The sequence below is a fragment of the Haemorhous mexicanus genome, chromosome 17, assembly GCF_027477595.1.
Source record: "Haemorhous mexicanus isolate bHaeMex1 chromosome 17, bHaeMex1.pri, whole genome shotgun sequence".
In the NCBI taxonomy this organism is placed as follows: Eukaryota; Metazoa; Chordata; class Aves; order Passeriformes; family Fringillidae; genus Haemorhous; species Haemorhous mexicanus.
In genome coordinates this window covers 3,103,021-3,115,216 of record NC_082357.1, presented here as the reverse complement: position 1 = coordinate 3,115,216, position 12,196 = coordinate 3,103,021, and the positions used below count along the sequence as shown (strand labels likewise).

Genomic DNA, 12,196 nt, shown 5'->3' with positions numbered 1-12,196 from the left:
TGGGCTGTAATCCACTTCTAAAGCTTCTTCCAAAAATAACAGGGAAGAGAAAAAACAATTACAAAAACACTGAAAAGAGATCATTGCCAGTGCCAGCACAGACCAGACACCCTGGGTGATGGAAGGGGGCCAGAGCCACACTCTGGACCTGCTGGGCACATCTCTGTGGGGACACTGACTTTAGTGGCAGAGCTCCCAGCTCCCTTTCAGCAGGATGGTCTCTGCTGCACTCACAAAGACATTGGCTGAAGCTCCCTGTTGGTAGCACTTTTATTTAATTCACATCCAAGCTGCTGTGCAGACACAGGCATGGCACTGCCCTGTGCCACACTGCAGCCAGGAGCCACAGCTGGCACCTCCAGGGGAAACAGTGCACAGTGTGTGCCCTTGGGACAGGGACAGCCCCCAAAGGGACTGGGGAAAGCCAGCTCCCTCAGGGGTGTGCACAGGGCTGTGCAGGATGATGGGAGCCTCTGGAGACATTCTGGAGTCACTGGAGGTGTTCTGAGTGTCCTCTCAGAGCAAATCCCCCAGGGTGGACCATCACAAACGCAATGGAAGGCTCTGTGCACTGTGGAAGGGGTCTCACACAAACACCCCCTGCTTCCCGTTCTGCTTTCATGGCTCTTTCTTGTAGGGAAACCTGTCCCTTTGGATGACATGGGTGGGACTAGGCTGATCCCCCTCCCACAGAACACACACAGGCACTGCTCCACACTCATTTTTCTGGGGCAGACCAGACCCCCACCTCTCTCTGAGGTCTCTCTTTGGAGCTTCCCATAACCTCCAGTGGACACTGACAAGAACACATTTAGCAATATCAATCTTTATATGTTGCATTGCCTGCCCTCCCTGCCTGTAAAATCTTAATCCATTTGTTCCTGTGAGAACAGGCTGTGGTTTCTCATGCTCATGAGACCAGACAATATGCTCAATTTTCTCTTTTAGTCTCATTCTCCTCATGCCTCAGATCAAGCACAAGCCCATGAATTATTTTTATTAACCTTACATCACCAGGGCTGGTTCTGTCAAACAGTGTCAGTTCTGGGTCCCTTTCAGTGTCTTCTTCTACAGGGTCAGTTATACTGTGAATCACCTCCACCCACTCTGGAGATGTGCATCAGGTCTTCTACCCTGACAGTCTTGGCTTTTAGCTATTCCACAGGAATTTCCAGGTTATTTGCATCCAGCTGCAGCTGGCCAGTCTTGTCAGAGCTTCTATACATTATTATAATAATAATGTTAATAATAATGTTAATAATAATAATAATAATAATAATAATAGTAGTAGTAAATGAATATGCACCTTCTGAACCCTACAGTCTGTCCCAGAGCCTTGCCAGCAACAGCAGCCCAAGTGCTCAGGGGAAGGGGAAGAAAGCAGCAGGACAAACCCACTCCACCTGTCCTTTACAGAGTCCTCAATTCTTCCTTTCCCTCTGCATTTATACCTTGAAGGCAGCTCTTCTCTGTGAAGATGTCTCAGTCTTCAATTACTGCATTATCTGTGTGACCATTTCCTTGTGCTTGAGGCACCTTCCCTGATTTCTACACAGGTAGAAAATTCCATTGATTTTCGACTCATTTTCCTCTTGTTGATGTGCATTACCAAGTCCTTTCATCCTCCCCGAGTCTCAGCTTCCCTTGCTACTTTGCTGGGGAGAGAGGCACAGCTGTCTGCCCACCATCCCAGAGAGTTTTTCTGTGTCCAGTCTATTTTTTCTGCACTCACCCACTCACAACAGGAGGGTGAGGGCTGGCCACCCACACCTGCAGGAAGAGCCCTTCTCCCTGCAGAGCACAGAACTGAGTCAGCACAACCAAACTAAGACAGCAGTGTCTGAAATATACAGGCCTGAAAGCAATTTTTTTGGCGTTGATTTTTAACATCCTGTGCTTGCCAGAATGTGCCCTGTTACAAGCTTGCTCTGTCTTTAGGCTCTAGGTCTTGCTGCCTGCTATTCAAGACAGAAAAGCAATTACACAGCCCCATTACTGTGACAGTTAAAGAGATTCAGCCATTGTTCTTCTTGGACAATTCACACTGATTCCAACCCCTCCTGCCTGGCCCCTTAGCATAAATAAGCCTTCTCTCCAAAATGTTATCACCTCCACTTGTATGGAGACAAGCAGGGCAGGCAATCAGACACACAGTGAAAAATTTGCCTTTAAATCCATGTTGCATTCTGTCTACTCTTCATTAAACTATTTTTTTTCCCCTTGAACACATATTCTCGAGCTCGAAGACCCAATACCAGACCAAATTACTTTCCTGCCTTTTCTCTCTTAACTACAAGCATTACATTTGCTATTTTCCAGCCATGCCTGGGTGCAGAGTCATTAGTATCACACTCATTCAAGGGCTATGCTGGCTGCTGGGCACTCATCCTGCCTGTGTCCTGAGCCTGGCACAGCCTGCCTCCCCCTGCCATCTCCCAGAGCAGATGTCTGGTCAGAAGTGTGAGGACAACAATATTTTTTTCCAGCCTCAGGCAATCTGTAGTTTGCACTGATTGATTGCATTAAATAAGCAACCTATTAATATGCCCCCTGCTGTGGCTCGATGGGCTCCAGTTGGCAGAACAGATTCTTCAGCAGATAAGTTGTGTTAAACAGAGGGTCCTGATGCATTCTGCTCGTGGAATCACAGAATAATTTCAGCTGGAAAGAGCCTCTGGAGGTCAGCTTGTCCAGCCCCTCTGATCAGACAGCATTCCAGTAAAAAAGCCTGAATAACAAACTCTGTGCTGCAAAAATGAAACCATTGCAATTAAAACAAACTTCTAACAGCAAAAACAACAACAACAGCATTTTAAAAAGAATAAAAAGGAACTTAATTTACATCTGCATCAGTGGATAAAGAAGATAAATGGCAAACTTTTTGTAGCACTGGTTTGGAGGGCTCTTTGCTGTGGTTAGTTCTACATGCATCACCAATTCATTTGTCAGCCTTCTCATTAATATCTCTAATGCATAATTGCAGTCAAAGTCACTCATTGAACCGTGCATTTAATGACCTCAAGGGTTACCCCTTCATACTGTTAATAATAATATCCCTGCATAATGCAAATGCTTTATGCAAAACAAGTCCACCAGCTCTTCTGCTTTATGGCTTAAAATACAGCACAGCAAGTTTTAGGCAACTGTCTGCATCTTTATATCAATTACAGGCATCATCTGTCCTGAATTGTGAGTCACAGGGGTTTGGGCAGTGCCATTAATTACCAGTAATGCCTTTTCCATTAATCCTCCCTGAATGTCTGCTCCACATGATGTGTTCTCTATACATTTATACAGCCACTGCCCCTGGCACACTCCATTTCAACCTGACTTCAGTAATTTTCACAATAAACCTACAATCTTTGTTTTCCAAGGTGAAAGTGCCTCCTGAGACCCTTTTCCATTTCTCCTATCCATCCATTTCTGTACAAGTTTCCATTTCTTTTCCACTCTGAGCTGGAGCCCTCCCCCACAGACCTCTCCCCTCCTCAGAGTCTGACAGGGAAACAAGTGCCCTATAAATCATCTCTGGACACTTCTTCCCAGCCCACAGGCAGGTGACAACAGTGCAGATGTCCCGAGGGCCTTGATGCTGCTCCCCCAGGAACACAAGTGACACTGGGACACCCCAGAGGGCTCACACACAAGGACAGGACACCGATCCTCCCCAGCCCTGCCCTGAGAAATGCACACCATAGCTTCTTGCCAATTTATGATGAAGAGTAAATTATCTGAGTGCCCCAAAGAGAGTGATTAAAATACACATCAATGCCTTGCTGGGTCAGTGGGTTTTGATCAGATCTCCCATTTTGTGTTAATATTCAGATACGTTAGTACCCCAGAGAGATGAATAATAGTGGCTATTTAATTTCTCTGACAATATTAAACATAATGAAAAGTCATACTATCATCCCACATCCTTCCCCATGAGTTCTGGCCACAGACAGATCTCCTGTTGGTAATGGAAATGTCACTTTGATTCATCTGTTCGCCAAGGAATCCTTACCAAACAATTTCCAGTATCCAGCAAGCCGTCCCAAAACATTCCTTTGGAAAGAAGCCAGAACTGACATTCACTGTAAATTAGTTTTTACCACTGTTTAGCCTCAGACCATTGCAGGTAGCTTTGCTACTCACTCTATTTTTAGCAGTGTCTCCAGCATACCAGGAAAGAGGCAGATCATAGGACTTCTGCTAATCTGCAAATCTGAAATTATAGTTGAGAGATGGAATTTATTATTGCACAGCTCAATGACAACAACAGAGATGACCTTTCTGCAATGCCAGAAGTTTTATCCATGCTGATCTGTGCCTTTAATCAGGGAAAGGGGGAGGGCACAGGTTATTATGTGTCAAAGGAAAAACTTTTTCCCTCTGAGGACAGTTAAGTATTAAAACAGATTGCCCAGAGAGGCTCTGCATCCTCCATCCCCAGAAGTTTTCCAGGCCAAACTGCTTGAAGCTCTGTGTAACCCGGTCTGACTTCTGCAAGGTTAAAAGAAAGAGGTGTGTAATCGCAGAAAGCAATCAGGGAAACCTTTGATGAATGGGAGCACAGAGCCAGGAACAATAAGAGGCAGGAACAGCCCCAGTGGGGCATCCCAGGGCTGAGCCCCACCATGTCCCAGCTCCCTGAGCTGGCCAGAGCATCCTCCTGCTCTGCTGGGGCTCCCCTGGCCCCTGGCCCTTTCTGATGAGACATAAAAGCTCTTTCTTGCTCAAGATGAAAGTCCTCTCCCCAGCTTGTTTCACACAGAAATCTCTGTTCTGGCAGCCACCTCATGCTGTCAGGCAGAGGAGAATTCTCAGTGAAAGAGATAAAAGGGCTCAGCTGTCCTGGCTCCTTGTATTTACCACAGGATCCTTCTCTTTCTCCAGCACAAACATCCCCCTGGGTGAGGAGTCATTTCCCTGAGAAACCTTCCCAGCCACAGCAGCTCCCTCTGTGCTCCCTTGCCCTGCTGCTGACCACACTTGCTCTGCATCCCAGCATTTGCCTCACAACTGTTTCAGCTGCAGGTGAAACAGATCTGGAGACCGGTTCAGCCCATGATTCCCAGCTGGGCTCACACTCTCAGGAGGCAGCAGCTGAGTTCCAGTCTCTTCCTGGCCCTTATGATGGCTCTGAGGTGCAGTGTCCAGACCCAAAACTTGCCCTTCCACTGCTCCCAGCCCAGGCTCCTCCAGGGCCACAAGACTTTCAGGTTATAAATGCTCTTTTGCTGAGCAGGAGACTTGGCTATTTCTAGCACTGACATTCACCTCCACATGTTTAGCCCAGCACAACGTTCTGTCCAAAACCAGTGTGAAGCTCCTTTCCCAGTTAGATCCAGATAAGCTGAGGAAAACAAGCAATGGAGCTCTGAAAAAACAAATTCCATGATCCCCCCCCAGCACTGCTGCATTTCACTTCCTCCATGCAGGCAGCACTTGCCCTGAGGCACACATCTGCTCCTGTCCCCTCACTCTGTGTTTTTATCCCCCTCAAGCTCCATTCCATGTACCTCCTGCACAGGCAGGACCTCACCTCAGCTGCCACATTGCTGCCAACAAAATCCTGTCATTCTTTCATGTGCTGTTTCCCTCCATCATTCTTTTGGATATTTTCTTTCACAGGTGGGTGAGAGACCTGCCTGCTTTTGTAACTGAGGAGTTATGAATGCTCTGGTCTGGCTGACAAGGTGGTGATCAGTCACAGGTTGGACTCCATGATCTTGGAGGTCTTTTCCATCCCTAATGCTTCTGTGATATCTTAGAGGGGGGAGTTCAGGTGAGCTACTTCTACCTGTCTGATATATTTTCTTGGATTTATAGTCCCTAAAATGTCCATTCTCTTTCCACAAACTGCACAAAGTCTGGGCATTTTTGGAAGTCTTATGAGCAACAGGATAGAGACCAAGACTAAAACTTTGAGAGTCAAGTTGATTTTAGTCACTTCCAAAGAGACCTTGAGCAAGCTGAAAGCTAAAGGCAGGATCTCTCTGTGGTCTCACTGCATAATTGAGACCTTCCAGAAATAACCAGGACACCTGGGGAGGGCAGCTCACAGGTCATGTGGTTTCCTCTCCTAATTAAAGCCAAAGCAGTGAGCCATGGGTGGAGGCTTATGGGGTGTTGGAAGCAATATTCTAGCCTGGGAAACTCCTACCCCACTGCTCCTTGGGATGGTCAGTCCTCTCCTTCAGGCAGCAGCTCAGGAAGGGAACATCAGAGAGATGTCAGCCTGATTTCCCCTTCTCCAGGAATTTCTAGGTCAGGAAGAAGGAAGTCACCAATTGTAAGTGTTTCCTTTTGGGCCCAGATCTTTAACAATGCAGCACTTCACAGGGTCCTGAGCCAGGGTGAAGGGAACTGATGCTGTCAGACAAGGGTGGAAAATTGATCTCTTCCCAGCAAGATTTAGAGGCCAGTTGGACAAGAAATTACTCCAGCTGGGCACTGGGTCCCCATCTCTCAGCTCTTCCTGCAGCTTGGAGATTCACTCTATAATTGCTTTCTTAGTCCACATTTTATCCTCAGCTGACAGAATTCCATTAGGCTGATACAAGCAGTGTGATAAAGGGATGTTTGTGTCTCACATGGGCTCTAAGTCATCTCTCAGCAAACAAGCAAATAGTCACAGAAATGGGCAAAGAGGCCCCTGAGCCAGGAAGTCCCTCCCTTCCTGAGCTCTGACCAGCAGGGCTCAGCCCACAGAGGGAAGCAGAGACAGCAGACACCCTCCCAGGGTGTCACAGTGCTCCCTCTCTGCTCCTCAGAGGAGACAACCCCAAAATGAACAGCAGTTCTGGGCATCCCCAAAAACAGGGACCCCACACAAACAGGAGCCACAGTGCTGTGACACAGGAGTGGGTGACACCCCAGATCTGACAGCAAGTCCCCCTCCTATGGGAAAAGTAAGAAATGAAACTAATCCTGCAGCACATCTGAGCACCCATGGGGAGTGGAACGGGTTGGTCACACCAGCAAGGCAAACAGTGACTCTGAGCAGCACTTTCAGAATGGCTTTGGCAGACAAATTGACCTCCTAAGCATGGTGATGCAGCTAAAAGATAGTCCTGATGGGAAATAAGCTAAAAGGGAACCCAGGATGCTGCAGGGTGCAGTTTCAGTACCTGGTGAAGGGCAATGGTGAAGCCATCACCACGTGGTGTCTGCTGGAATTCACATTTCTTGAAGAATGTTGGAAGAGATTTGGCTGCTTCAGTGACTTTTACCAGAAGAGCAGCTCCTGTGGGAGAGCAGCCCCAGAACAGAGAGGGCAGCCCAAGGCACCGTGCACAAGGTTTGGGCTCCCACCTCTGGCTGTGTTCCCAGGATGGTGTGGAGCTGCACCGAGCAGGAGGGAATGGGGAATGCTTCTCTTCCAATCAATCAAAGGAAAGCTGACTTCATCCCCTGCATGTGGCAGAACCCAGCTGTCAATACAGCCCTTCATGTATGCTCCTACCTGATTTCTGCTGGGAAGTGAGCATTTCCTGGAACTTCAGAAAGCTTAAAGACTCCACTCAACCTCCTTCATGCACTGCTCTGCCCCTCACAGCTGGGGCAAGCTCCTGTCTCTGGCAATTGCAGGGTGTTCCAAGACCCCCATCTAGTGCCACCAGCCCAGCACACATCCCTGGTGTGGCAGGGCTGGGCATCACCATGGGCATGACACAGCAGGGACATGGCACAAGTGCAGCAGGAGCAGATTTTACAGAGAGCAGCACCACCTGAGCAGGATGCTGCAGTGCAATTCATGGCCCAGTGCAGCCTATGCCATGAGCAGGGCTCAGTTCCATTCAGTTGCTGGATGTAACTCCTGTGGGTTTGTGGATGAGTGTCCTGACTCAGGAATTCACAGGTTTCCATCTCTTCTGTGCTGCCTTTCACACCCTGCACCACTATTGCTCCCTTTTCCATGGACAGGTGCCTCTCCCTGCTGTTTAAATGCTCCTGGATTAAAGCACAAAAAGGCAGAAATTGAAAAGTTGCAGGCTTTCCCAGGCATCTCAGATTGCACTGTGAACACTGACAAAAATATCTTTTTCTAGATCAAAAAGTAGGCAGCCTGGCATGTACTTCCTCACAGATTATTTCTTTATCCTCTGCCCTTCTCAGTGTCACTGTGGGACAAACAAATTGATTTCTGTTATCTTGATCCAAGCCCTTTAAATCCAACCACAACAGGTAAAGGTGAGCAACTATAGCAGAAAAGTCTTTGCAGGGCCCAGATATTGAAATTGGGTAAAACTTTATTAATTTACATCATTATTTTCAGCAAGAATTCCCAGGATTCCTTCATTTTCCTTTGCTGTGCTTTTGACAATGTCAAATGATGTTACTGGGCACATCCTTGTTGAATTCCTCCTGGTGAAGCTGTGCCTGACATTGACTCAAGAGCTCCGTGGGGATTCTCTTGATTGCATGTTTACTCTTCCTCTTGTCCCTCCTGTAAATGCCAGTCTGACATGAATGTACTTGTGAGGAGTTAGTTAAAAAAAAAAGGTGAAAAATTGAATAAACTGGGTTTTTAACCCTGATTCGCTGAAGAAATGAGTCAAGTTTCTATGTTTGAGTGTACAGGGCTGCCTAGGACTCTTAATTATCTTTGGTTATATAAAGGATCATTACATCTCAGCTCCAATTAGAAGGGCAAACACTGACAGCTCCTACCCCACAGAGATGAATGAAGTATTTTCTAAACATTCTGCTGCTCTCTGGAATGACTGACTGGAACCAAGGAGTCCATGAGGCTGTGCCTTGGTGCTTTCTGTCACCCCAGACAGCAGGCTGGCAAACCCTTCTTTCACACACAGACACTGCAGGGGAGGATGTTCCACAACTTGACAATCTCTTAAAATATTTTCAAGACTGTCATGGTTTTTCCACACAATGTGGCAGCTGTGAGGAATCTGAATGGGTCCAAGGGCTGCTGGCAGAGGATGGAAATGTTGAAGCCACTGCACTCTGTGGCAGATGCCAGACCAGCTGCACTGGATACAGATTTCCAGGGGCAAAAGGTGTTGAAAATTGGCTGCAGTCACCAACTGAGGTGAGGAAGAATTGGTGGCATGGAAACACAGAGAGAACTGTGACCCATCTGAGCTTGACCAAATAATTTGCAGTAATTTCCAAAACTTGGAGCATTAGGGTTGAAAAATCATTAGCCCATCACGCAGGACTTGAGATGCTCCAGACAGATCCAGAGAAGACAGGTGAGCACAGGAAGGCCTCTCCCCCTCATACCTTTTCAGATCAGTAAGAGAGATGCTGTTCAGTGCCAGGAAACAGCAGGTTTCAAATCTCTGCACATCCAATGCAATTTTCTCAGAAGAACAAACAATGTGACAGGACCCATCCCATCTAGAGATTGCCTACATGACAAAGCTGAGATTGTGCCTCAAGCCTTGAAAACCTTGCTACACCCTCTCCCCTTCCAAACACAGACATTTATATCTGCACTAAGTCCTTCCAGTACCCCTCCTCTCAGCTCCTGCACTTTTTCATTTGGAGTTGCCTGTTATATGATTTGGAGCAAAACTTAGCACTTGGTTTTTTGGTAGAATTACACCAGAAACAAATGAGGGGAGAGATCTCAGAACAAGAGGGTTCTTTAGTCAGTGCAGCTTGGGAAGAGCCCTTAAACAAAGTATAATGTACTCACACAGGCTATTTTACATTTAAAAGTAAAGTAGTTTGTATTTAGTACAAAATAAATTCTTTTGCTCCATCAGTACACAGAAACCTGGGAAATGCATTGGTATCTTGTGTCCTTTCAGCTCAGGCAACAGCAGTGAAGTTTTAATCAGCAAATATACAAGAAATTACACTCCTGACAGGGCAGAAAGGGAAGCAGCACAGTTTGGTTCTAAACTGAGCTGCATCACCATCTCTGGTTCGTGTGTAAAAGCACATCCTTCAGTTCTCTCTGGATACAACCACAGAATGACAGGAATGAGCAAGTTCTAAATGAGAAGCCATGGAAGAGATTTACAGGTTGTCACAAACACCAAGTTTTCAGGGAAAAAATACATTTGCATAGCAAATCCTGTAGCATATTTAACTTGGTTAGAGTTTTTATTTAAATGACTACATGTGCAGCATGTTTTTGTTTAAAAATGTACTTCTCTCCTTACCTTCAGCTAATTAAAAGGCATTTACCCTTTCTCAGAAGTGATGATCTGTTGATGGCAACATCTGGTTAGTGCAGCACAAAGGCATGGCCTCCTTGTTCATAAAAATTCAGGCAAAATAGGAGGAAAAAAACATTGCTCTGTAGCAGGGGAACTCTGAAGGATGTGCAGAGCACCTGTCAATGGCACTCCAGGCAAAACACCTCACTTGATTTTTCCATGGTAGTGAAATGATGAAAGAAATAATTATTTCACTGCAAAACATGAAGAGGTGACAGCTGAAATGCACTTATTAAACCTTGATCAAGCCACTTCCTGATCCCTACTTCCTAAAAGCATCCATCACATTTCTGCAAGCCCAGTGGAACCTGTCTGGGTGTTAGAAACAGTGGCAGCTCCTGCAGACAGCCCTGCCACCAAAACATGCCCAGAGACAGACAGCTAAAGAGTATTTCCTCTAATAAGTGCATTTCCCTGAGAACTATTTACAGGCATCAGAAATAAAGCAACACCTCCTTCCTGTGAGGATCTTTGTGATCATCCATTTAGGAATAAAAGCTTTAGAAATCATCTAAAAAACCCAGGGACAATCCTGCTTAACCCAAGTTCTCAGTACTTGGCAGAACAGTTGTCAGCAGAAAGGTTTTCACTCTCTCCTTAATGTTCCTTCTTCCCTGGATTTTCAATTAAGAGATAAGGGGGGAAATTCAGACAGATCATGACCAGAAAAAAACCCAGGAAACTGAATTCATGCTTCAGATTTCATTCTGAAAAAAAATTCCTGTAGCAAATAAAACTGCCTCTCACAAGAGGAGGTGGTTCAGCAGCAGCAGACATAGAAAATCTTCCATTTGGATATGCATATTTTGGAGATCTGGAGTGCAGTTCCTTGGGGCTGGATGCATTCAGGACTTTCCTTGTTATCTTTTCCTCCTCTGCTGTCCTTTCTCATTGATGCAGGTTTTGGGGCGCAGAGCTGTTGAGGAAAATGAAGGGCAGCTTTAGGACTAACAGTGAAGCCATGGAGTAAAATGAGGAACAGAAATGTCCATCTGTCTTTCCATCCCAGAATGAAGCAGAGCTACCCTTCTCAGTGATGTTTGTGACACCGAGTGCTGCCAGCTTTGACACAGTCCCATGGAATTCCTTTCCTGTGCAAGCTGCTCTCAATTCAGGGTTGGCACTGACCTGAGTAGGAGGTTGGACCCTCCCTCAGGAAGGGAACCCCCTGAGGTCTCCTCAACCCAAATCATTCCATAAATGTGTTATCAACACCCTCTGTGGCTGATACCAGCCAGACTGCAGTGGGGACATGGGGCAGAGGGCAAGAGGCACCCTCAGCTGGGGACCTCAGAGGCTCAGTGTCCTCAGAGCTGGCAAAGATGTGATGGCCATGGCAATGGCAGCTGTTCTTTACTGGACAGGTCTGCTCTGGAAGCCAGGATGCCATTGCAGGGGGCACAGAGATGTCCAGGATACTTTTGACAAGTATTGTTAAATATAATAACTTTCAAGCTATTTTTTCACAGACAATGGCATTTCAAATCCTTCTCCTACAGAACTGTTATTAAAAGCCATCAAATAATATCTGTAACACTTTCTAGAGAACTAATTGGAGAAAGTGTCATGCTCAGGAGAGAAAACCAATCATGAATATACCAGCTTGGCTGAGAATTTGAGATGTATTTAGGGAGCTATTCTGAGTAATTTACAATGAATGACTGGTACTCTTCAGACTATAAATACAACCTAGTCTTTCTCCTTGGGAAAAAAGAGAGGTTGTCTTTTTAATTATCACTTTGTAAGCAAAAAGACCAACCAGAAAGACAGGGGGAGGAACAGAGTCAACAGGGTTCCCCCCTTGCTACACTCACTGTGATTCTGGGTCTGCTCAAGAGCCACAAGCAGCTGATTCTCAGACACATCTGAGCCATCTCTGAAGCTGCTTAAAAGGCCAGTGGGGAGGCAAAGAGCTTATTATTCCAAAAGCTCTCAATGAACCTGCACAATTTACAGCCATTTCCAATTTATCTTCAGCCAGTTTCTTTGCTGAGCATTTCTGCATTTGTGGTGCTGTG

The 12,196-nt window shown here is 46.2% G+C and overlaps 1 protein-coding gene across 11 annotated transcripts in view; it reads right to left on the bottom strand.

Moving 5' to 3' along the window:
- Window positions 1-9,657: 9,657 nt before the first annotated feature.
- Window positions 9,658-12,196, bottom strand: part of KATNIP (katanin interacting protein) — a 56,714-nt gene continuing 54,175 nt past the window's right edge. For all 11 annotated transcript variants that reach the window (XM_059861733.1, XM_059861732.1, XM_059861741.1 and 8 more), the window contains one exon: window positions 9,658-11,094. In XM_059861733.1, the coding sequence (XP_059717716.1) occupies window positions 11,039-11,094 (56 nt within the window). In that variant the 3' untranslated portion in view covers window positions 9,658-11,038. The remainder of the gene's footprint in view (window positions 11,095-12,196) is intronic.